This window comes from Citrus sinensis, chromosome 4 (assembly GCF_022201045.2).
Source record: "Citrus sinensis cultivar Valencia sweet orange chromosome 4, DVS_A1.0, whole genome shotgun sequence".
In the NCBI taxonomy this organism is placed as follows: domain Eukaryota; kingdom Viridiplantae; phylum Streptophyta; class Magnoliopsida; order Sapindales; family Rutaceae; genus Citrus; species Citrus sinensis.
Genome location: NC_068559.1, coordinates 24,530,181 through 24,552,752, shown reverse-complemented (window position 1 = coordinate 24,552,752; position 22,572 = coordinate 24,530,181). Strand labels below are relative to the sequence as shown.

At 35.3% G+C, this 22,572-nt stretch overlaps 3 protein-coding genes across 9 annotated transcripts; 1 reads left to right on the top strand and 2 right to left on the bottom strand.

The window, feature by feature from the left end:
* Nucleotides 1-215: 215 nt before the first annotated feature.
* Nucleotides 216-2,860, top strand: LOC102619021 (protein CRABS CLAW). Its single transcript, XM_006484173.3, has 7 exons — nucleotides 216-554; nucleotides 961-1,086; nucleotides 1,418-1,523; nucleotides 1,643-1,691; nucleotides 1,944-2,019; nucleotides 2,231-2,287; nucleotides 2,560-2,860. Exons 1-7 carry the CDS (start codon nucleotides 459-461, stop codon nucleotides 2,563-2,565), a joined length of 516 nt encoding a protein of 171 aa, XP_006484236.1. The 5' UTR covers nucleotides 216-458; the 3' UTR covers nucleotides 2,566-2,860.
* Nucleotides 2,861-3,343: 483 nt separating this feature from the next.
* Nucleotides 3,344-4,726, bottom strand: LOC102628452 (PI-PLC X domain-containing protein At5g67130-like). The gene is made up of 5 exons (XM_006484291.3): nucleotides 4,655-4,726; nucleotides 4,417-4,551; nucleotides 4,207-4,305; nucleotides 3,803-4,106; nucleotides 3,344-3,691 (listed from the first exon to the last, which is right to left on the bottom strand). Exons 1-5 carry the CDS (start codon nucleotides 4,724-4,726, stop codon nucleotides 3,420-3,422), a joined length of 882 nt encoding a protein of 293 aa, XP_006484354.1. The 3' UTR covers nucleotides 3,344-3,419.
* A 1,948-nt stretch (nucleotides 4,727-6,674) lies between these two features.
* On the bottom strand, nucleotides 6,675-13,280 carry LOC102619324 (squamosa promoter-binding-like protein 6). 7 transcript variants are annotated; one of them, XM_025100341.2, is made up of 6 exons: nucleotides 12,499-13,280; nucleotides 10,199-10,921; nucleotides 9,611-9,747; nucleotides 7,825-8,207; nucleotides 7,449-7,540; nucleotides 6,675-7,060 (listed from the first exon to the last, which is right to left on the bottom strand). In XM_025100341.2, exons 1-5 carry the CDS (start codon nucleotides 12,519-12,521, stop codon nucleotides 7,496-7,498), a joined length of 1,311 nt encoding a protein of 436 aa, XP_024956109.1. In that variant the 5' UTR covers nucleotides 12,522-13,280; the 3' UTR covers nucleotides 6,675-7,060; nucleotides 7,449-7,495. The 7 variants fall into 7 exon arrangements, with proteins under 7 accessions (XP_024956109.1, XP_015387353.1, XP_015387349.1 ...); XM_015531867.3 differs by having other exon boundaries at nucleotides 7,449-7,701; nucleotides 12,499-13,262; XM_015531863.3 differs by having other exon boundaries at nucleotides 7,449-8,207; nucleotides 12,499-13,247.
* Between the last annotated feature and the right edge of the window lie 9,292 nt (nucleotides 13,281-22,572).

Genomic DNA, 22,572 nt, shown 5'->3' with positions numbered 1-22,572 from the left:
CTATTTTTAGATACGATGATTATAAATCCACAAGAAAGAAAAAAGTTGATGTTATTGGAGCGAACTTTGTTGCCCACTTTTATCGTTATGATCTCATAGGATTGGGACAAGACCAGGTACAACATGGCAAAGAGTAAAAAGATAATATCGTGAGATTTTTACCAGTGAGTTGAATCTGAGCATCAAAGCAAGCGCCAGTGCAAAATCAATTCAGCTCTGCAGAAAGAAAAAAATGCAGCCCACGTACATATTGACTTGTATAGTAACCCCTACATCTTTTTTATTTTTAACGCCTAGGTAGCTACTCAGTGCTCACACCTCTAATAATTTACTCTCTCACCACTTCTCTCTTCTTCTTATCAATTATTATCTGAAACCCTAAAAGCTCCATCTTCTTTTTTCTCAAAACTTAAACCTAGCTGCTTGTAAAAAACTTAGTCCCCTCTTCTTCTTTGAAAATGAACCTTGAAGACAACATCTCTACGGACCTTCAAGTTCCACAATCTGAGCATCTCTGCTATGTCCGCTGCAACTTCTGCAACACTGTTCTTGCGGTAATTTCATGTTCACCCTTCATTAAACTTACCCATTTGATCAATTTATGCCTATAGGAGTTCATCATGCATAAAGCGATCTATTGGAAAAAGAAGGAAAGAACGAAGAAGCATGGTATACACACACACACACACACGTATAGAGGAAAGGGCCGCGTTTATGCTTTGTGAATGTTGCTTTATTTTATTTATGTGAACGTTGCTTTAATTTTCGCCTACTAATAGATAATTAAGGCTAGAAATTAATAAAGAGTTGGAAAATTTATTTGAAGAGTGCTTATACAAAATATGAAAATCAATGATTTTTTATATCATTTTTTTAAAGAAAATTTCTTCTTCTTCTTCTATATTCTTTTTTTTTTTCAAGTTCATTATTAATTCATTTTTTTTTTTAAATTTTGGATAGGTTGGCATTCCATGCAAACGGCTGCTGGACACAGTGACTGTGAAATGTGGTCACTGCAGTAACCTCTCCTTTCTCAGCACCAGGCCTCCACAACAAGGTCCATCTCAAATGAGTCTCAGATTTCAGGTATATGTCTCCAACTCCAAATGCTCCATTAAATTAAATTTTCAAAGTCAAAATCAAATTAAAGACTGAATTATTTTATTAAACATACTGTAAAGAATATGGTACTTATTGGTACCTATGACAACTGAACATTCATTTTTCCTTGTGAATGATATGAAAGCAACATTATATATCATAATTCATATATTGTTATATATACATTCATATTGTGTTTTCACAATCAATTTATATGCCGTTACCCATTTTGCATCATAGAAATTACTTTTATGAACCCATAAAGTAATATCTTCTGGATCTTATATTAATGGAAGGTGTGTGTCCGCTCTTTTAGGAAAAGCAGAGCTTTTGCAATGACTTCAAATTGGGCAATGCCTCATCATCGTCTTCATCAACTTCTAGCGAGCCATTGTCCCCAAAGGCCCCATTTGTCGTGAAACGTAGAAACCTTTTCTCGACAAGCATTATGTGTTGAATTTTTATTACTTTTATGAATTGCTTCCTTTTACATACAATTTCGTTTTCTTTTTTTATTATTTTTTAATTTCTTTTCCTGCAGCACCTGAGAAGAAACACAGGCTTCCATCAGCTTACAATCGATTCATGAAGTAAATCCAAGACTTCTTTTCTCTTTAATCTACTGTTTATGTTGTGACCTTTGATAAGATATGACACAATATTAAAATATACTTATTTTTGGATACATTATACGTTATATTGATGCTTCTTTTAGCTTGGTAACGGTAATTGTCAGACTCGATCTCCTTCGATTTCCAACGTTCTTGTTACTGTTATTTACTTTACATGATTTATATATATCATGAAACGTCGATTTTATATCTATATATTTTCATTGAAAGGGAGGAGATTCAGCGCATTAAAGCAGCCAATCCTGAGATACCACACAGAGAAGCTTTTAGCACAGCTGCGAAAAATGTAAGTTCTACATTAACTTTCAGCTCACATACATATAATATGGATGTTCCTTTCTAATGAAACCAGCAAGTAAATCAAGTGTCAAATGCTTGTGCACGATTCTCTCTAAAAGACTAAGGCTAAAAAGCTTATCTAATTGATCTCTATACCCTCCCTTCAATTAATTATGATTGATAATTTCTCTAATCTAAGTTGTTGGTTAATTATTCAGTGGGCAAGGTACATTCCAAATTCGCTAGCTGGGTCAACTTCTGGGAGCAGCAGCCATGTAAGAGATCGATAACACTCTCTATTTTTTTTTTTATAAGATAACACTCTCTATTTTGAAAAAAAGAAAAAGGATGGGAAACTAAATATCAGCCTCTAAATTAATGCCAAGATTTATCTTTTATTATTATTCGAATTCGGGTGACCACGACCTGAAAGAGGGCGTCCTCCCTATTTTGTTTGAAAAAACAAAGTTATCTATTAAGGGTACTTTAATTTTTGTTTCAGCTGCTTGAAGCATTGATGCATATTAGGGTTTTATTTTTATGGCAGGAATGATATAAATCTATGTTTCAAGCAAAAACGCTGAGCCGACACTGGATGTTTTCAAAAAGCATGCACTTGAAGTTGAAAGATGATCGGTTCAGTTTGTTAATTTGGATTTTCGCCTCATCAAAACTTTACTGTCTTTTACTACTTTATCATGTCTTGTTTTATTTGTTATTTGATGATGCTACTCGTTTCATGACAACTGTTGGAAGACAGTTGGAACCGTGTTATATTGTTTGATGTTATGGATATGTATGGTACTCTAATTTCTTGTCAATTGCTAGCTTTTAGATGAGAGTAATAAGTTTCTTCTTTTTTTTTTTTTTTCCTTTCTGGATCACTATAAATAAGTGCTAAGCTTATAATTACAATTCAAACAATGAATTACCATATACATATGTATATACAGCAAAAAACCTAAGAAGTTACATTTTTTTCTTTTGAAAAAAAAATGTAGAGTATTGTGAAACAAATCTATTAAAGCAATGGGATTGGAAGTAGTAGTGATGATCAAGACCATGCTTCAATCACATCACGTTGAAATATTTACTCGATATATAAACATATAAATGACCTTGCTAGACAGTGATCCATGCATTTAATTAAGCAGATTAAATTAAACTGCATGAAATTAAAGTTCAAAGGCTATATATGTGTTTCCACTTAAAAATTTGCCTTAAAAAAAAGGGGATAACGCAAATTGAAGGCCTAAACAAGGAAATTTAGACAGAATTCAGCGAGCCTATTGATGAAGAAATGAGTTTATAAATTTCACCCAGAGCTTTGAAATGGTACATTATGGACAAAAATCTGACACCATTATCAGCAAAATCTGCTCGTGTACTCGAACCACACCACAGTTCTTACTTCCCATTGTTGATTTTGTCAATTGCCTGAAATGCTTCTCCTTTTCTGTAAAAGTCGACGGCTACAAAGTTAGCCCAACGGTTGCCGGCCGCGCCATAACATGTCTGGACCATATCAATCAATCCCTTCGAATTGTCTCTAGAACTCCTTAGCTTAAGTGGAATAGATGGAAAGTGATTTACAAGCACTAGAGATTTGGTTTTGTCATTAAGCGGCACCGATTCTGCACGGTTCGAACACTTTCCAGAATGCATCCCTTCATCCCCATCTGCAGTTAATCACGAGTGAATAAATTAAATATGTATTAAGACTAGCCAGCTATCAGCAATACATATTAATTTTTCTAATAACCATCGCTAATGGCTAGCTACCTACTTACAATGGTTTTCGACAACGTAGTTCCACTGATATGCTATTCCTTCACTTTCTTGTTTCGATTTCTTTGAAGTGAAGACAACAAGCCTTTGATTACTGGCCACCATGTCTCTAACTAGCGGCCAATCTTGCCCGTTTTGCGGCATCTTTGATACGGGAAACCAATACTTCATCAGACCCGTTTCATTGAAAACTTTGGTTAATCCTTTTGGTGTCTCAACATAGTCCTCTAAAAATAATGTTACGATCTCTGATTTATTAGCTGACAAGAAGGCTTCTATTTCCTTAAAAACCTCTCTAGCAGGTCCCTTTGAAACGCAGATTAAGACTTCAGATTTGATAAATATTGATATGTTGCTATTTATAGCATGCAATGCGTGATCAAGAAATATACTGATCATAACTTACAAATGATGTATAGTCCTCGCATTTTCCCTTGGAAGCGTGACACAACCATATGTCATTTTTATAGTCATATGTGTCCAACATTAAGGCTCGAATACCATGCTGCAAATTCAGAAGAGAAAAAAAAAAAGAAAAGTTAGGTCCAGCTAATTTGACAATAATTAATAAATTGTTGATTTTCAAATACGCAATCATCAAATTAAATAGACTCACATTAAGCTGTTGTGTGATTTTGTCATCTTGATTTGTAATGACAAGACTAAAAAGTCCAGAATGGTGCCCTTCGCTAATTGCAAAAGAGTTATGAGTAGTCAAGAATGCATATTTATTGAAAGGCAAAGAGTCATTCTGTCATAGATGAAAATTAAAAAAAAAAAAAAAATACCATCAGTAATATACATAATTCAAAATTCAAATCAAGCATGGATGTTAGTAGAAGTTAGACAATGACCTTGGCAGTGGCGACAACGCTGAAACAAACTAAAGTTATAATTATTGATTGCAAATATCTGAGAAACACCATTGATGTTCAGGGGTTATAGGAAGATTGTTTTTCAGCTTCGGGAGAACTCCTAGTAAATGAACTGGTACCTTAAAATGACAAAAGGGCGTAGTGGTTAAATAATCTTGGGTATATCCCTAAAAATGGAAAGATTGATCATTGTTGTATCAAGATTGGATAATACAACGTGGATGGCAGTGTCACTTGGGTTGCGTTGCCTTCAATTAGAATTCCGAAAAAAAGAAAATCTCAAAAAAAAAAAAAAATCCAGAGTCATATACTCATATTTAGCTTTGTTTCATAGTTGTTATTTTATCAAATTCATTGCTATGACCGAAATAATAGCAGTTTCTACCGAGACAGCAAATTTAAGAATGGTGAACCTCAACCATTTAAAAATCGAAACAAAGTCAAGGAAGGGGGTAGTTTATCCAAAATTTCCAATCCACGCATTGCCTACGCAAATGATTCAATTAATGGAGTTTGAAAATAAAAAATAAGATGAAATTTAGGGACTCAAAAATTATTACCCCATAAAAATGTAGATAAAAGATAAACCTCTCATGCGTCAATTCTTTGTGTGGAGCTTATACAATTGAATATGACTTGATAATGGCAGCGCATGAACAGCAGCGAGCTAGTTCTTTGTGTTGACGCCCATAATCGAAAAAGAACAAACTAGAGAGGCACGTTATAAAAACTGAAACGTTAGGGGCAAAAACGTAAATTTAAATAAAATAGGTTAAATTTCAGAAAAACCCCCTGATATTTCCCGGAATTAGTTTTTTGGTCTCCTTTATTGTCGTCTATTATTTATAGGATGGATTAGTCGATTTCCTTTATTTTAGGTTAGAAGTACATTAATTCCTCTTAAACAAGGATATCTTTTGGGAATTGTTTCTTAATGAAAGATCATATTGATTTGGCCACTACTAATATCAGAATATGTCTTATCTCTTATAATAATGTCCTATGTTCGGAGTGATTAATGTATTAAATAAAAAAATTGTGGGGATGTTAATGTGGTCCAACTATGTATCCCATGCCATGCATCTTTATTATAATCTTTAGTTCTTGACTTCTTGTATTCCAGAACTAATCTTTCTTGATTGCTTTATGAATCATTTTAGGCCTGCCCTGTCCTATCAATCTGTTCAAACAATGATTCCTTTCGTATACCAAATGGCCATTAACGTGTGTCATCAGGCTCATCACTCATCAGTGATGTCTTTTATTTATTTATTTTCTTGAAAGATTATGAACTACACAAAAGTAGGCAGCTATGGGGCCATCCACGTGCAAAAAAAAGGCAGTTTCATACTTAATGAGCAATTTGTAGTTCTGTGGAACAAAGTTAATTTAGATTCCCATGGGGATTGGCGGCTTCATTCATAGTAACTCTTGTGATTGGTGTGCCTTTTACAACTAAGTGTCATGCTGATTAACAAATGAACCGTTATGGGTGTGATTTTGCTGGTGTGCGAGATAATAATATTCACAAAAGACCCACCTTAGACACAAATCTTTAATTCTTGATTTTAAAAATTCAAAGAAACCAATCCTAGTCAAAACCCCCACAGTTTTGGTATAGATTATATAAGTTAGTGATTGCTTAAGAAATTTGAGAGAAGTTATTATGGCTCCAAGACCAAATGCTGTCCACAAACACTAATGCTGCATCATATTTAAAAAGTTCTAGTTGCTCAAGCATAACATGTGTGAAGTAAATAATTGGTAGATCTTATCAAAAAAAAAAAATAATAATAATAATTGGTAGATCCATAATTATTAAATACAGAAGCTTTTAGATTCCTTTATCAACTTTTAAGGTGGCACAACCCCTTTGCCTTAATTTATCTTCCAACTTGTCCCTTCCCTTCACAACCTCCAAAGAGATAGGTGAAGGTGATGGAGTGGGTCTGTGGGGATAGAGAGTCGTTCGAGAAACCAAAAGCTAAAAGTGCCTGAATGATGTAATAGTTGTGTAATTGATTAATTGAATCCTTAATCCGGCACTAATATTATTCACAGTTAAAAGGGGTGGAGAAGTTAAAAGGAACAAACTTACATCACTTTACAGTCACAAGATCAACAGCCAAAAGTTCTCAGAGTATATAGTAGCTGTATTAACCAGCATGATACTTGGATAAAGATCAACGGGGGAAGGGTTAACTGAAGGGACAAGCAGACTTTACAATAAGAAACCCAGCACAGCTTTCTTCCTGTTATATGTACCTAATATAGAAAGGAATTTCCTATAAACTTTATCTGAAGTTCTAATAGCCTTTTCCAAAAGCACAAATGAAATTAGCCAATTTTTTTGGTGCAGAATATCTCCTACTCCTTTTCCTTAACCTGCAGCAATAATAATCTGTCATTTGCGAGTTAACATACATAATACATTGTTTCTTTTACCGTACAATGAAAAATATCTTCAATAAAACAAAGTAAAATGCAATTAAAAAGATGATGAGAAGTTTCACTTCACTGAAGAAGAAAAGTTCCTAGAATTTATTTTCATCAAAGAGAATCTCTCTCCGATGAAAATACTCCAAGATTCCAGAAAAAATAAATAAAACACCACCATTTGATTTATGTTTTAGACAACCACAGGCATGTTTGCTTGCCAGCCTATTCATCCATTCACAAACACATCATACATTAGGCCGGCAAAATGCTTCAATTCTCAAAGTCTGTTAAAAAGGTATCAGCAATAGGGCTTCGAATTGTTATGCTTACATACCTTGATCCTTCTGCCCCTTTCAAGTGGTTAGGAAACATCAAAGGTCATCAGTATGCTGCTTCGGTTGAATGGAATTCCTCTGTTGCTCCACCCTTTTAAGATGTGATGACAGTTGTATCAAATCAACAGTGAACCCTTGTTCAGGAGAATAACAGTTCTTGTCCTTAAAAAAATCTGACTCTTGAGAAACTTCATCTGTTTCGACTTTCAATTCAAAAGCATGACCGGCATCAGGAACCATTAAGGACCGCATCTGAGCACCATCCATGGAGTTCATTCCAGATGTATAAAAGCCTTTTGTTTCATATTTTCCCAAAGGTGTTGTGCCTGAAGTTTTGACAAAATTTTGACCAAGATTAAGATGAGTGTGACTTACTTGACTAATCAGGGGCCTAGCCATTGGGATTCCTGATAAATGATTAGGCATTGACTGTGATTGAGCTGACAGAAGAGAGAGAGCACCACTGGAGTGTGAAATCCCAGATGAATCCTGGAAGGTCAATGCTGTATCAAGAGGAATTGCAAGCCTATGTTGTTTCTTGTTGCCTTGATAGAGGGAAGATTTTGTTAGCAGCTGCTCGTTAGTGTTTGGTACTGCTAATTGAGGACTATAGGGGGGTCTCTCTGAAAATTTAATCTGCTTAACCGGTTCATATCTTTCTGGAAACAGAATGCCACCTGGAAGCATGTCTGGGTACACAAAGGATGTTCCGTTTTGTAAAGAAGTCCAAGGAAGTTCGGAGCCTGCATGATGCATATCTATACAATGTAAGAAATAAAATTTCTGTTACAAAAGGAAACATAGAGTTCTGACAACATGTCATTTAATACATTATCGAAGTAGGTCAATGATCCATACAGGTCCCATGGGCATAAGGATTTAGTTTGAAGTAGTCTAAGAATCTTATTTTCAAGCATGAAAGCAAATGATTATTAAAGTAAGAGCAAGGTATAGGTAGCTAAAAAGTTATATCTTATTTCAAATTATAATTGCTTCATACATTTGAAATTGCACAAAGCCACTGCACAGGTGTGTAGTTAAGAAACCTATACAAGAGTATCATGTGTAATTTATACTTCTACTACCTTGAAGTTGTTTCCACATCCTTCATATTCAACACTGATTTGGGTGTTTCAAGACGAGTATTGCTTGATTTATGATATTTTCTCAAGACCATGATATTACTCAATTCTAATAATTGGATGCTTTAAAACCAATGAGTCACTTCTTTAGACAATATAGCTCTCTTTCGTGCATATTGCTACTGCTCCCAAGTCTCTCACAATTATCTCTCAATTAAGAGACTCATACAATTCACCTAGACAAAAATTAAAGGCAATAAGATATTATTGTAGCATAGAACCAAACATACAATTGTTGGTACCATGATTTGACAAAAACACATGTTTTGCACCATAATATGGTCTTTACCAATCAGATTGATATAAAGTGGAATCTAGGGGACATTATTGGCATCTTTTGTGATTCTTGATGATCTGTAAAGATGACCATGGGATAAACCATCTTAAAAATGACCCTCACGGCTGATGATTTGACAATTCCTTTGCTTTGAATATGGAATAGGTAAATTCGTAGGATAGAAAGTTTTATTTTTATATGGCCGTAAAAGTTGACCTAGTCAAAGAGCCCAGGACAATAGGATAACTTATAAAAAGAGTGGGATTTCGGAATAATAGAAATTATCATGCTCTAATGACTAAGTACCGCCCATACAAAAAGTCTGTCTACAGGACATTTATGAAAGTTTACTAGCCAATCGTATAAATCTGTCATAATTAGTTTCAACATCTTGCAGTTTCCCAGGGACCAGTTACTAAGAATAGAATGAATATTTACAGGTCAGGATACAAACATTTAAGAATTTAATAAAAAAGAAGAAAAGTATCAGAAGAAAAGTCTAGTACAAGAATCAGTTTAGTTATTATCCCAGAAACCTAGCAAAAGGAGTTACAAGCATAACAGATAGCACATGTTAACTGAGGCAGAAGAAAAATAAAATTTCTTTAGAGACTTTTAGTATGTGAATCTAAACATAGTCTCTCTAGATTTGAGGGAGAGAAAGCTAATTTACTCCATTTCAATCGTTCATAGATGAGTCATGCATTTTCTTAGTAGGTAAGAAAGCAAATATTATTCATACCTTGATACAACTGCAGCAACTTACGTGATCTATCAGAATGGATATTAAATTGAGGCTTCCGTCTACGCTCATTGTGGCCTGCAAGGCGTCTACGACAACTGCGCTTACTATCATCAAATTCAGCCAGCAGATGAAACCTGATTAACCAAAAAAAATTTACCCCAGTTCATAGCAACTACAAGAAATAAACAAATGTACTTAACAAAGGATGATGATTTGGCTAGAACGTACATACAAGGAAAATATCAAAAAAGTAAAGGAAAATTCACAGACTTTAGGTTCATGTTACAACAAACTGATAATACTACAAATTAAAGAAAACCTAGACCTATTGGTAACTTGAAAACTTGAACACAATTTTTAACAAGTAAACCTACTAAAAAGAACACAAAACAGAAGACCTTCAAAGTTTTATATAAGTTGAAAAAAAAGAATCATCAAATGAGGCTAAACTAGTTACATTGAGCCAATAATACACATAATGTGAAAATAATACTAATATCTTATGTAAAAAACTGCTTTGATATCTATGACAGTATAACTACAATCAAAAGCGAAGGCCGGAGGGAGATAATAAGAAAAACTAACCTGCTACACTGCTGACAAAACCTTTGCTCATTGCCATTAACAATAACTTTGGGAGTCTTTGAATGAACGTCACAAACTTTATGCCTTTTGTGATAATCCTTTGAGGAGCTAAGATCCTTGTTGCAGCCATAAACTTGGCAGAGGGGAGTTTGAGAGCATGAACTAGTCGTGCGAACTTTCTTTGCCATCAAAGATGGATGCGCAGAAGATGCAACCGACCTCTCCTTAAAAAGTTTACCACACTGCTTATCTCTGCCATCAACCAATCTCCCTAGCTTCAAATCAATAAGTGCTGAATCCTGACTAATAGACTTCATACAAGAACTCGATATTTTTGACCCAGATTCCGCCCCACAAAATGAATTTGAAGTAACCATACAAGGAGTAGTAGTTAACCTTTCGTTAGTATCACTACCGACTTCACCATTAGGTGTCCCCAAACTTGAGTTACTATGACAAGGTTTTCTTGTCAAGTCAGTGAAACATAGATCCATAAATTCCATATTTTCGACATCATCACTATCTGAAAAAAGCTTATTGATATCAAAATTATAAGAGGGTTTACTTTCCCATGCCATCAATGTTTTTCTACTTCTTGTAAAAGGGTCAACAGATGAGTCCACCTCATCAGAATACAAAATGCCTTTCCCTTCAGATCCATAGATCCAAGACTCCATCTTAAAGCAGTATCGAAGTTGCTCAAAGTATGCAATATGAAAATGCCTATCAAAATTCGCAAAACAGCAATCATCATTTCAATTCAAAAAAAGTAACTGTGAAACAATAATGAAGTCTCACAAGTTCACGCCTAGTATACATTAAATAGCGATAGCAGCAACATATAAGAAATAACAAGTAATATTGATAAATATGAATACGAGGTAGCTGATACAATAGATCGAGTCCTGTTGCAATTGAAATACAATAGCTTAATACCTAACATCAAAAACAGTGTTTGTAACCAATATGTGAAAAAACAAGAAGGAAAAGGGCTCTGTTTGGTTGCTGAGAAAATGATGAGAAAAAATGACAAACGAATGGATTTACTTTCAATATTGGGAGAAAGCAAAGAATCAACTCAAAAAATGTTTTGTCACAAACTTTGTCTGAGTCAAGCTGAGATTTGTTTTTCCCTTTTCTTTCATCTAAATTGAATAGAAACTGGAATATTAACAGATTCAAACTTCTTTCCACTCATTAAATTAAGTTTTCCCACTAACCAAACAGGACCAAATTAAAATATTCAAAACACATAACCATAAACACATTCAATGGTGAAAATAAAAGCAACCGACTTTACAAAATAAAAAATTTCAACAACGACTTTCACTTTCAGAAGCCCAAGAAACAGAGCAAAGAAGCTTGAAACTCATAACTGTGCCGAAAAAAAACTTTATTAAAGAAAATGAAAAAAGCAGGAATCTTTGAAAGATTAAAACAATAATACCATCCACGTACGATAAATAAAAAACTATACAGGAGTAATTTATCAGCAGTTGCAGTATCCTAATTTTTTTTTTTAAACTCGTTTCCTTCACTTCCCCAGAAACCACTTGCAGCAAAAAACGAAAAGCCTCAGAATAATAATAAAAGTGGAGGAGCGTTCCTTCATTATTTGTTTTCTTACCAGAGCAAAGACAAGCAAACAAGAACAGTGAAAGCCAAAAGCCAGTGAGAGCGAGAGTCTGTTGGGTTTTTTTGGGTGAATTTTTTTTTTTTTTTTTCTCAGGGGAGTGTTGAAGAGGTCGAAGGAGATACACTGATGAAAGTCAACATGATTTCTACTTCACTAGCGTCGCTCAAATTAAAAGCATGTCTCCAGTCGGGGTCTTTTTTGCAGCTAATTTTTGACGTTTTGTGAAATTCCACTTTTGGACATGACACAAGTTTGATATTGATTGGTGCTTCCACTGTTCTGGTAATTAACGGTTAATGTGATAATTGATGGGGGCGGATGTCTGTCTATCTCGCTCTCTCCCTCTGTGTTAATGTTTTGTGTTATAATCATTCATTGAACTACTCACTAATCCACACTTATGTTTTATGAAATAAATTATCCAAGTAAATTGGGGAGATTGTGATGAAGGCAGGGCATATCATAAGGGGAGATACACTAAATTATATACATCTCATGGGTATGGGTGTGTGTGTGTGTGTGTGTGTGTGTGTGTATTAATGATTGACAAGACCCCTTGTTGCCACGTGTAAATCTGGTTAAGGGACCACGCGTTATACGAAAATGGAAAGGGTAAATGGAAATGGAAATGGAAAGGAAAGTGGGTGGGAGTGAGTGAACGAACCTGCTGAGCATCTGGTGGCACATATGGCATGCTCCTGCTGCAGCTGCGGCTCGAATTTGTCTGTATGAGTGTGACTGTGACCCCCCAGCTTTTTTTTTTTTTTTTTTCTCTTCAAAATAACCACTGCATGAATCAATGCCAACTAAAGGCCAGCCAGCCTAGCCTTTTGCCTTTGCCCTCTGCCCTTGCCACTGCCAAAAGTTGCCCATTATGTTCTTTATGCTGCAACTACTGGCCCTCAATTCAAAAGGATCCCAATCGAACAAGATATGAACAACAAAACACATGACACTTGCACACTTTCTTTCTTCTCTCTCTCTCTCTCTCTATCTATTGCAACTTGTATTTGTTTTGGAATTCCACTGCATCACTTAAAAATCCATCATTAATTGACGATTAAGCTCCTACTCATTTCTCTCTCTTCTACGCCAAGGAACCAAACACACGCTTCCAATCATGACTTTAGGCGCGGACACAATTCTAAACAGAGTTTTAAAAAGCTCAAATGATGCATACATAGCTTGCTACAAATTTGCTCTTTCCATTAACAAAGTTGGGAATATGCACGGTTTTTTAAAAAGTTGAACACAGGACAGGGTGCATATGCTACTACTACTAACAGCTTATTTAACTCATTCATACATCTAATTAATCAATATAGGCAACATTTAAGTCAATTCATTTTTTGTTAAATACAACGAGAGATCGATGTCTTGGTGATAAAAGAAGGTAACCAAGAATGGCGAAATGTAATTTGTCGGCTGGGGATATACATACCGCAGAAGGGAAAAAGCATGAAAAGAGACACCTGACACATTTTTGTACATATCCTTATTTTTTATGCCTAGCTATTCAGATACCACAAGTCCACAACACCACACACCAAAGGCGCAATTGTCTGTCCCTATCCATTAGCAATCAAACACTCTTATCTCTTTGGGCTCTGAATTGAAATTCAAATGATCATGCGAGTGCAAAGCTGCGAATTGCTTTATCTTTAACGGCCACGGGCCACGCGCCACTATCACAAGTGCTACTTTTTGTTGGCTGGTATGTGCAGCAGAGAGATCAAAGAGTATCTCAACTCTGATTTTCATTTTTTCTTTCCTTTTTCTTGGGTTTGTTTCTTTGTGATTTAATTTGGTGGTTGTGTATAGAGTGTTGGCTTGTAACTTTTTTATGCTGTATTTAGTGATCGTTATTCATGTAACATGCTCCGGCTTCAAAGAGGAGATTAATTCCTTATTTGTATACCCCGCACGTGCCATACAAGACAGACCATCAAATTCATTGATAAGTAATTAATATGACAGGTATGGGCTCCAGCCCATGTGTGAGAAACACGTGTCATGTGCACCAATTGGGCAGGTTGAAACCCAGCAAAATTGCAATCAATTTGGGCCAATTGGCAGCAAGTGTGCGTGATGGAGGGGGGCCGAAATTGTGTTGTTCATCTCAGTTTTGGCTGGTTTTGCTGCATTAACTTGAAAGCTACAAAAGTGGATGCAGACATTAGACGTTAGACAGGATACAGACGTGCTATTTGGCTATTTTAGGTTTGATTTCGCCCTCTCTTCGGGGGACCACAGATATCAAAGAGAAAGATGTGCGAAAAGTTAATGACAGCTAAGTTCATTGTGAACATTTGACACCGATTCTTATTCACATGGCTTTTTAGCTTTAACTCATTCCTATTCTTATGCGTTTCTTCATATTTACTTACTTTTTGTGTATATAGTATAATTTTACATGTATACATATATCGCAAATAATATCTATCTTGATCACCAATGAATTCTATTGATTCTTATTACATGCATATACAAGGAACTTTGGGTGAGTGAGTGCACGGGCGGATGGAACTAGAAATTTTAATTCTACTTCTATAGGAATAAGGTGTCCAAATGTAAATTATCATATAAATATGTAAAATTTCACTGAAGTCAATTATTTTTTCTTAAGAAATTTCCGACCTGGGTACCGGGTATGATTTAATTCGGCCCAAGACCCATTCTCAACTCAAATCAGGTCCAATCTAATATGTCATGGTATTGGATCAAAACCACCCACCAGACCAAAAAGCTTCTGTAAAGTTTGTCTTCTGTTTGTTATCCTGATTGAGCCAAACAGCTGGGGCCAACCAAATTGGTATATTGTTTCTGACTATACCCCACACAATATTGAAGACTAAAGGATTGGAAAGGGCTACATGATATCTTTTGGAACGTATCGACCCAAACAACAAATTTATCATTCTCAAAAGCTAACATAGTTAAGTGTGAGCAATAACGTTACAAAACCTAAGAGTACACATTGAACTCTAAAATTATCAAAATCGTTCATTTGATCTTGAATTTTAGATACCATCTAATACACCTTGATTCCGCTGTCTTTCCTATTGTTAACTAGATCAGAGACACCTTGAGAATCAGTTTCCATAGTAATTGAAGATACATATGCATTTTTTGTAACCTGCAACCCCCATTCTACTGCCTCAAACTCTGCAAAAATCACATCTTCATGAAACTTTGATGTCTTTACTACAATAACTATATAGGTCCCATCATAATCTCTTACAACAACTTATGTGAGTTTACTTTCTGCGAATCAGAATGGATAGGAATCGTAATGAGGAATGTAAATCTGAATAAGTTAATTATTTGAACTGTAGAAATCAAAATCAGAATCAACAATGTCCTAATTGATATACATATCTTATGTTCAAAATGAATTGTTACAAACCACAAAAACACTCTAAGTTAAGATTATGTATTTACAAAAAAATAAGTAAATATTTTTAAAGGAATATATGTAAATTTATTATAATATTGAGTGTAGTGCAATTATTTTTAAGTAAACTACTTCCTTTTCTCTTCTTTATTATTATTGTTGTTATTGTTAAGATTATTATTATTACTACTACTACTAATTAAAGATGACAATTTTTCCTGTTGAGATAGGATTCTGCAGGATCCCGCAATATCCCATCCCGTTTGGGATGAGATTGATGTTGGAGAAAAAGATCAGTTTTTTAAATTTAAATAAAAAACCTTTTAGGATCGCTCTCATATAATATATAAGAATTTGTAATCTAAAAATCGTACCTTAAAAATTCGATTTGACTTTTTCCGTTGAAGTGATTTAGGCTCCTAGATCACAATTCGTCACCACCACGCCTGTTAGATCACAATTCGTCACCACCACGCCTGTTAGATCACAATCCGTCACCACCACGCTTGTTAGATCACGAACTGTCACCAATGATCTTCCAGATTATGACTCAGATTCGATCTGCACTTGACGTGTGGGCGCCTTTATCACCACCAAAGCAACTAGCACGAGAAAATTTTTCTCTGATCTGTATAAAGTAGCTGCTCTCTTTTTCTTTAGAGAAAATAAGTCTTTTTATATCTCTCTTTAGTGAAAACCCTAGGCTCCAAATAATGAAAATCAAAACTCACGTTACTTGCTTTTTCTATAGGGGACCCACCTTGTAAAATAACATAAGGCCTCTTACACACAAGCTAATTAAATGGAGTCTCCCACTAAATGATATATTTAGGCTTTTGACCCAAATATTAATCCAATAGTGGTGCAGTCAATTAAATGAGCTAACCCCGGGATCATTTGAGAACATACAATAGTGGCTATAACAATTAGGCATGTAATTAAAATAGCATAATTATTTAATTCCAAATCTACTCAACTAAAAGATTGGAATTGACCTCCATAATTGTATACTCGAATAATAATTCGTCCCAAGCCTCATTGATTTCTTTCTGCACAATCCTTTGTATCACATCATTAATTAAATCGATATCTCAACTGTCCAATCAATTTAATTACATCTTATTCCTTAATACTTACTGGTTTTCTCTAATGATCATTTTCAACATACTAAATATGTTGACACACTCTGGCCAGAGAATTTTATGATCAAGTGCCGAAAACCCATCAAGAGATGTGTTGTACAAATTCTATATTGTTAATCCATAACTCCAATACTTATAATTGCTCCCACCAAAATACCGGGTAATCTTGACCACAAGTATGTGTCGTGCCCATTGGTAACTCAAATGGAATAATAATTACAATCATGAAATCATAATTAACTCAAGATTAAGATTACAGTAAAATCAATGCCTATGAGATTTAATAAGTCTGACAATTATTACAAAGTTAATTAAATCTCATATGTGATCTTATTCAATGTAGTCGTATTACATCAATAAACTCATACATCATTAAGACAAATCATTCAATGAATTCATTACAGTCTATACCTAAATAAAGTGTCCAACTTTATTTATCAACTGCGAACTAAATTTATTTAATCATAAGATAACTTGTATTTATGTCTTCTGTGAATCCACATGGTGATCACATAAATACATATAATATGATTAAATGGACGTTAATCAAAATATTAATGCAATTAAGATATTTGAATAAAATACCTCATTTATTTTATTAATTAGAAAAATTGTTTATTACAATTAAATAAACACATATGCTTTTAAAGAGCACATTTTCCCAACAATCTTCCGCTAGCTCTCAAAGCATATTTGGCATCTCACGCATGCCCATGGATTCTAAGTGCAAGTTAAAAGGTTTCCCAGGTATGGCCTTAGTAAAAGGATCCTCCAAGTTTTGCTGTGACACAATCTGAGTAACCTCCACATCATCTCTCTGCACTATATCCCTTATAAGATGATACTTCATCTCAATATGTTTTTGTTTCTTGCGGTTCCTTAGATTGAGCTACTGCACCATTATTATCGCAAAATAGTTTAAGGGGTGCAGTTACAGCAGGTACCACCTCAAGATCTTGTAGGAACTTGTGGAGCCATACAACTTCTTTTGCAGCTTCGGATGCAGCCATATATTCAGCTTCAATTGTGGAGTCTGCGATATAAGATTGTTTCACACTCCTCCAACTAATAGCTCCACTTCCCAATGTAAACACATAACCGAAACTTGATTTTCTAGAATCCTTATTTGACATAAAGTCAGAATCAGTATAACCCACTGGAATGAGTTCATCATCAGAATACACAAGCGTATAATTTTTAGTTCTTTTCAGATACTTCATTATATGCTTGACCGCAGTCCAATGTTCAGGTCCAGGATTAGATTGATATCTACTAACCATCCCTACCGCAAAACAAATGTCTGGCCTAGTGCAAAGCATGACATACATGAGACTTCCCACAGCTTCTGCATAGGGAACTCGTCTCATTCTCTCTATCTCTTCAGATTTTTTAGGTGATTGATCCTTAGAGAATGTAATTCCATGTCTGAATGGTAATAAACCAGTCTTGGAATTTGCCATGTTAAATCTAGCCAATATCTTATCGATATAAACCGCTTGAGACAAGGCTAAAGTTTTATTCTTCCGGTCTCGTAGTAACTTGATACCAAGAATATAACTTGCATCTCCCAGGTCTTTCATATCAAATTTTTTGCTAACCAACTCTTTATTGTAGTCAATACTCTTATATCGTTTCCAATTAGGAGAATATCGTCTACATAAAAAATTAGGAAGGCTACAGATTTTTCTTGAATTTTCTTGTACACACATGGTTCATCAATGTTCTGAATGAATCCAAACGATTTAATCGCTTGATCAAATCTGATGTTCCATGACCGGGATGCTTGCTTCAATCCATAAATGGATCTCTACAACTTACATACCATGTGTTCTTGGCCTTTTTGTATAAATTCATATGGTTGCTGCATGTAGATTAGGGATGGCAATTTAAGAGCCTAGGCCGGGCTTTGCCAAGCCCAGGCCCGAGCCTATATAATGTTTAAAAAGTTTAGGCCCTCTCAAAGCCCATCCAAAGTGGGCGGGCCTCTGCCGGGCCGGGCCTAGGGCCGGGCCTAGGCTTTTATGAATTTTCAAATATTTTTTTAATGAAATTATAAATTTTCAATACATAATACTACAATAGGCTAAAAACTTAAATATAATTCTCTAATACATGATTAGCCAACACACAAAATATGAAAATACTAACATCACAAGTACCGTACACAACATACAAATCAACCACTAATATAAAAAAGAAACTAATCCAATATTTGCGGGCCATCTTCGTCCACATCCTTCAATTCCTCCCCAGTAAAAATTTCTTCTTCAGGAACTCCACCTAATAAAAAAAAGTGTTAAAATAAATAATAAAGCAAAATAATTAGTAATTAATTTTGTAAAAAATGTTTTTATACCTCCACTGCTGGTAGCCCATAACCAAAGCTGAGAGCACATGATAGCTTCCAACGTGTCTGAATGTAGTCTACTCCGATGTGGACTCAATGTTCTACCCCCCTGCACTAAAAGCCGACTCCGAGGCAACAGTTGTCACAGGTATGGCTAGCAAATCCTTGGCCATCTCTGCCAAAATAGGATATTTACCTTTGTTCATCTTCCATCATTGTAAAACATCAAAATCCAGAGTTCTTTTGACTAAAGGATCCTCCAAATACCTATTGAAGTCGGACTTCGAACTAATAGATTGACTATTTTGGGTTGCATATGCATCAAAATCACCCATATCATCTATAGCATCAAAATCAGTATGAGATTGGTTGGAAGGAACAACAAGTGCAGTAGAAGACTCACCAACAACACCATATCTCATAGTTGCGGATTTGGCCTCATAATAATTCATCATTTCATCACAAAGCTCTCGCACTCTCTTAAGTTGATTTTCAAGGCCGACTACATAAATCTTTGGATAATAATAATTAATCAACATCATCTTATATCTCGGATAAAAAATAACAGCCATGACCAATACCCCACTAATCTCATCCCAATACTTCAAAAATTTTCCAATCATGTTATCCGCCATATTCTTAACTGCAGGAACATCTGATGTTTGCCACCCCTTCAATGCAATCCTCAGTTTATAAACCAATGGAAAAAATAGATTAGCAGTGGGGTATATTGTACCCGAAAACATCTCAGTCAACCTTGAAAAAGGCCTCAAATAATCTAACATTTGCTTAGCCAACTCCCATTCCTCACTACTAGGCAAACACTTGTATTGCGGCTCAAGTGTTTGCAGTCGAGAAAAAACACCTTTGTACTTCACTGCAAGTTCAAGCATCGCAAAAGTCGAATTCCATCTAGTTGGACAATCAAGCCCCAACTTTTTCATATCCATTTGCATTTGACGACATGCCAACTCAAACTTTTCCACCCGTTTTGGCGATGAACTCCAGTAAGACACATTGTCTCTAACACATGTAATACCACTCTCAATCACCGACAACCCATCCTTCACAATTAAATTCAAAATATGAGCCGCACACCTCATATGAAAAAAATTACCGCTCAATATTAGAGACTCAGTTGACAACAATTCCTTCAATCTTCCAACCATCGCATCATTAGTTGAACAATTATCCAAAGTAACCGTAGATAACTTTCTATCTAGATTCCAATCCATCAAATACTTCACCAAAATTTGGGAAATGCAATCAGCTGTATGTGGGGCTTGCACGTATATAAATTTGTTCATTCAAAATAATAATAATAATTATGCCAAGTTACAAAAAAATTAAATAAAAATTTTTTAAATTTAATAAAGTACCTATACTATACAAATTTAAATACAAAATTTTAATATTTATAAAGTAAAAATACCTTAGGATTCGATTTTGCAAATGCCAAGAGTTGTCAATGAAATGTCTTGTAACAACCATATAACCTTTCTTTTGATTACAAGCCGTCCACATGTCCGTAGTAACTGCCACCCTACTATTATTTATCTCCAATAAATTCATTGCCTTCCCCTTTTCAACATTATATATCTCAAAGATCTCACTCTTTAAAGTGTTTCTGGACATATGCTTCACCAATGGATTGCAATAATCAACAAAATCTCTAAATGCCTCATACTCCACAAATCTAAGAGGAAGCTCATGTTTAAAAACAATTGTTGTAAGTTTTTGACGTGCAACAAATGGATCAAATTTTTGAATTCCAAGCTCACCACTTTCGATTTTCACCAAGTGTTGCTTATTCTCAAAAACTTCTTCAATTGTCGGTTGATTAAAACCATGAATTTGTCTCGTATGCCTATTCAAATGACTAGTTCCCGATCCATAAGAAAGAAACATTCCACAATGATTGCATTTTGCCTTTGCTACACTACCAACATTTATTTTTGTGAAATGGGCCCAACAATTTGAAACAACCCTCTGTTTTCTTTTTTTATCACTCCGCATTTCTTCTTCAATATTTTCTGACTCCACAGATGGATTTGAAGGCAAATTAGTAGATTCAGAAACATTTTCCATTATAAACCTATACAAAATTAAAGAAGATAAATAAATAAATTAATTAATTAATTAAGCTAAATGTAAATGTTGTAAACACATATTGCATTTACAAGCACAGGAGTGACAGTACACTATGAATTGCAAGAAGTGAAACCAGTATCATCTCAATCACAGTACAAGTGTACAACTACAAACACTATGAACTGCAGGTTTGCTGCTCATAAAAATTGCAACGCCATGGCTCTACTATTTTCAGAAAATGAACAAAGGATCAAGATTGCATCTGCATGGCCCTATCGATACCATCAACTGTCAATTAATCACTAACAAATCAATTACAAGGGATTCACTTAAATTAACTCAAATGGCAGGCCAACAAGGCAGCAACCTACACGGCTACAGTTTACACACGCAAAAAAGGAAAAAAAAAAGGGACGGATGTGCCTATGGCTGTGCTGGTAATGGTATTTTAAACTATAAAATAAAAAAAAAATTGAAGCTTAATTGACCAAAAATAGACTTATGAAGTTATGCTTAAAGGCACTTTACCGGAGTTAGATGCATTGTCGCGCGACTGTGCTGGAAGGGTGGGAGGCGCTGCTGCGACACGCAGGAGATGCTGTTGCTGCCTTGCTGGGTGGCTGGATGGTGGGTGGCTGGGCGATGGGTTACTCCTTACGCGGGAGATGCTCGCTGTTGCTGCTGCTGTTGGATGGTGGGTCGCTGATGGCTGATGCTGGCTGGACGCTGCTCAGCTGCTGGAACGTGGAGATGCTCGTTGTTGTTGGCTGCCGGTGGCGAGAACAGTGAGATGCCATGACAGTGATAACTGATAAAGAATGCTCACGATTCATGCTAGAGAGATTTAGGGATTTTGCGTTTTGCCCTATTTTTTAATCGTTTTGTTTAAGTTTTTTTTTTAATTTTATGATATATTAAACAATTTTTTCTTTTAAAAAAATATATTATTTATTATAAAGCCCGGGCTTAAGCCCAGACTTTTCATTCAGGCCATTGACTGAGCCCATATGTTAATGACTTTATTAAATATGAGCCCTTATCCATAATTTCAGCCGCGGGCTGGGCTTAAAGCCCACGGGCCTGGGCCGGGCTTGAGCCGGCCCAGGCTTTTCTGCCAATCCTATTGCAGATGTTTTCTTCAAGATGCCCGTTAAGAAAGGCAATCTTGACATCCATTTGCCAAATTTCATAATCTAGCACTACAACAATGGAGAGTAGAATCCTGATGGATTTAAGCATAGCAACCGGAGAAAAGGTTTCCTCATAATCGATTCCCTCTTTCTGAGTAAACCCTTTGGCTACTAATCTTACTTTAAATGTTTCCACCCTTTCGTCTACTCCTCTTTTTCTCTTGTAGATCCACTTGCACCGTATAGGTTTTACCCCATTTGGTGCCTCTACAAGTTCCCAGACTTTATTAGAATACATAGATTCCATTTCTTGATTCATGACCTTTTTTCAAAATTCAACATATCTACATATTAGAGCTTCGTTGTAACTAGTGGGATCTTGTACATGTTCATCTGAGATAGCCGTATAGGTTTCTCCCAAAAGCATGTATCTCGCAGGTAACCTAGTTACCCTCCCACTATGACGAGGTTCTAAAAGTGATGGTTGTTTAGGGATAATCTTGTGTTGATCATCTGGTTGTTGTTGTTCTTCATGTTTTGTAACAGGCGTTGAAAGATGAGTATCAACCTGATCACCTGACAGTTCTTCAAGTATTACCTTGCTCTTAGGTTTGAAGTTACTCATATAGTCTTC

Coding starts and splice junctions, on each gene's coding strand:
- LOC102619021 (XM_006484173.3), top strand. CDS start 459: ATGAACCTTGAAGACAACATCTCTACGGACCTTCAAGTTCCACAATCT. Junction 1,087..1,417: donor AAATGAGTCTCAGATTTCAG/GTATATGTCTCC, acceptor CCGCTCTTTTAG/GAAAAGCAGAGCTTTTGCAA. Junction 1,692..1,943: donor GCTTACAATCGATTCATGAA/GTAAATCCAAGA, acceptor TTTCATTGAAAG/GGAGGAGATTCAGCGCATTA.
- LOC102628452 (XM_006484291.3), bottom strand. CDS start 4,726: ATGGTGTTTCTCAGATATTTGCAATCAATAATTATAACTTTAGTTTGT. Junction 4,306..4,416: donor AAATCACACAACAGCTTAAT/GTGAGTCTATTT, acceptor CTGAATTTGCAG/CATGGTATTCGAGCCTTAAT. Junction 4,107..4,206: donor GCGAGGACTATACATCATTT/GTAAGTTATGAT, acceptor TGCGTTTCAAAG/GGACCTGCTAGAGAGGTTTT.
- LOC102619324 (XM_015531863.3), bottom strand. CDS start 12,521: ATGTGCCACCAGATGCTCAGCAG. Junction 10,922..12,498: donor TGCCACCAGATGCTCAGCAG/GTTCGTTCACTC, acceptor GAATTTTGATAG/GCATTTTCATATTGCATACT. Junction 8,208..9,610: donor GTTGCTGCAGTTGTATCAAG/GTATGAATAATA, acceptor TACATTGTATAG/ATATGCATCATGCAGGCTCC.